Here is a 2,418-nt window from a genome sequence, read left to right on the forward strand (position 1 = left end):
TTGGAGAGTGTTCAGAAAAGATTTACCAGGATATTGCTGGGAATGGAAGGTTTGAGTTATAAGGACAGGCTGAGACTTATTTTCACTGGGGGGGTAGTAGGTTGAGAGGTGAGCTTATAGAGGCTTATAAATTATGAGAGCCACAGGTAAGGTCAATAGCAAAGGTCTTTACCCTAGGGTGGGGGAGTTCAAAACTAGGGGGTATATTTTTAAGGTGAAAGGAGAAAGATTTGAAAGGGGTCAGAGAGCAACTTTTTTTATACAGAGGGTGATTTGTATGTGGAATGAAATGTCAGAGAAAGTGATAGATGCAGGTACAGTTACAACATCTATAAGACATTTGGACAGATATATGAGTAGGAAATGTTTAGAGGGATATGGGCCAAACGCAGGCAAATAAGACTGGTTTAGTTTGGAAAACTTGGTTGGCATGGACAAGTTAGACCAAAGGGTCTGTTTCCGTGCTGTATGACTCTGTGACTCTATATTCACTGGAGTTTAGAAGAACAAGGGGGGGAGTCTCAGAGAAACCTATAAAATTCTAACATGACTCGACAGGGTAAATGCAGGAAGGATGTTCTTGATAACCAGGGAGTCCAGAACCAAGGGTCACAGTCTAACGATACGGAGTTGGTCATTTAGGACTGAAATGGAGAAATTTCTTCACTCAGAGTGGTGAGCCTGTGGAATTCTCTGCCACAGAAAGCGGTTGAGGCCAAAACATTGAATATTTTGAAGAAGGAGTTAGATGTAGTTCTTAGGAGTAAAGGGATCAAAGGTTATGGGGAGAGAGCAGGAGCAGGGCACTGAATTTGATGATTAACAGAGCAGGCTCAAAGGGCCAAATGGCCTACTGGTCCTCCTATTTTCTATGCGAAGGAGCACCAGCAATCCTCCCCACGTGCCAAGGGACTGCAACATTTTTCATCTCATCCAGCAGTCTGGGGACTATAGGTTGGTCTAGTTCTGCTTGGAGTCCCACTGTTGGAATCTCGATGTAGGGAGGGTGTTATAATCCTGTCTGTCACATCACTACCTGCTGCTGGTGCCAACTCGCTCAGAAACATCATCTTCTTCCTCCTTGTCTGAGGACACACTGTGCTCCTCCATTTCCCCGATGGAAAATCCCTCCTCCTTTCCTGTGTGAGCTTGTGTAGGGGAGCAGGAGGCTACAGTGATCCTGGAAACTCTGTCCGTGGAAGGTGGTCCATGTTCTGTTTTCATGCTGCCCCTTTGTTGAGTCTGCAGTGGGTTTTGAGGAGGTCTCAGTTTGTCCCAATCTGAGGCCTGTGCTGTGATTTTTGCATTCACTGTATTGAATTTTTTGTGATAATTTCACTGTTGTGCGCACCATTCTGTGGGCCATGCATGAACCTGCAGTCTCAGCTGGATATCCCTCCTCACCCCCCCAACTATGCACTGAACACAATATGGTCCAAGAGAAATCTGAGCACCGATATTGGAAATGTTGTGGGTGAACTCAGCCTTAAAGGATCCTGCCAGTCAATTCCCTTAGGTGGACACACATTTCGACAGTATTGGCACCATCATTAGGACAACCATGTTTTTCCTAGACTGACCATCCCAGCATCCTTTGCCCTCGCCCCATCCAGGACTTCAGGCCCTCCCCCAACCTCTGTCCACCCTGGAGTCCTCCTGCCTGTCCTATTTGCCCCAACACCATACTGCCCATCTCTCACTGTTGACAACCCTTGCCAATCCCAAGACTCCGCTGCCACTCTCTCACTGCCCCACCTTGTGCTGTGGAATGAAACATGGAAGCCTTTGATCCCACAGAGGATTACACTGGCACACAGCTGTCACACCTTTAAATATACCTGTGTCAGTGCCATGGGATTCTCATATACTGCTGACATTTTCTGAAGGTGTGTGATTTTTAAAAAAGGATCATGTGAGTGAGTTATCATACGATGTCACTGTATTACATACACAAGCCCAGCAAAGGCCAGGCTGAGCTCAGACTTGTCCCAAACATGGTGCTGACTTTATCGCTGTATCCCATCCCACTGCCAGGAACTCAGGGTTTTAGACCCTCCTGAATTCACCCTGTCACACGGTGTCTCCTGCTCTGTGTGATTCAAAAACCTCACCATTTTGGAAACAAGACAACCAGTATAATCAGATTCACTACAATCACTTTCAACTAATAGCACAAAGATTTAAATAAAAGTAAAATAGCACAGGACACTGGAAGTGTTCAGTACCAAAGAAAAGTTACACCTGACTTGAAACGTTAACTCTGGTTCTCTCTGCACAGATGCTGCCAGACCTGCTGAGTTTCTCCAGCAATTTCTGTTTTTACTTTGATCTAGATAACACAGTGTAGAGCTGGAGGAACACAGCAGGCCAGGCAGCATCAGAGGAGCAGGAAAGCTGACGTTTCCGGTCAGGACCCTT

General features: G+C 46.1%; 1 protein-coding gene across 1 annotated transcript in view; it reads right to left on the reverse strand.

Annotated features, from left to right (window-relative positions):
• Positions 1–1,032: 1,032 nt before the first annotated feature.
• LOC125486544 overlaps positions 1,033–2,418 on the reverse strand; it is a 96,857-nt gene continuing 95,471 nt past the window's right edge. The window contains exon 6 of the mRNA XM_048614385.1: positions 1,033–1,242. Coding sequence (XP_048470342.1) covers positions 1,033–1,242 — 210 coding nt within the window. The remainder of the gene's footprint in view (positions 1,243–2,418) is intronic.

Source organism: Rhincodon typus, chromosome 30, assembly GCF_021869965.1.
Source record: "Rhincodon typus isolate 14 chromosome 30, sRhiTyp1.1, whole genome shotgun sequence".
Lineage (NCBI taxonomy): Eukaryota > Metazoa > Chordata > Chondrichthyes > Orectolobiformes > Rhincodontidae > Rhincodon > Rhincodon typus.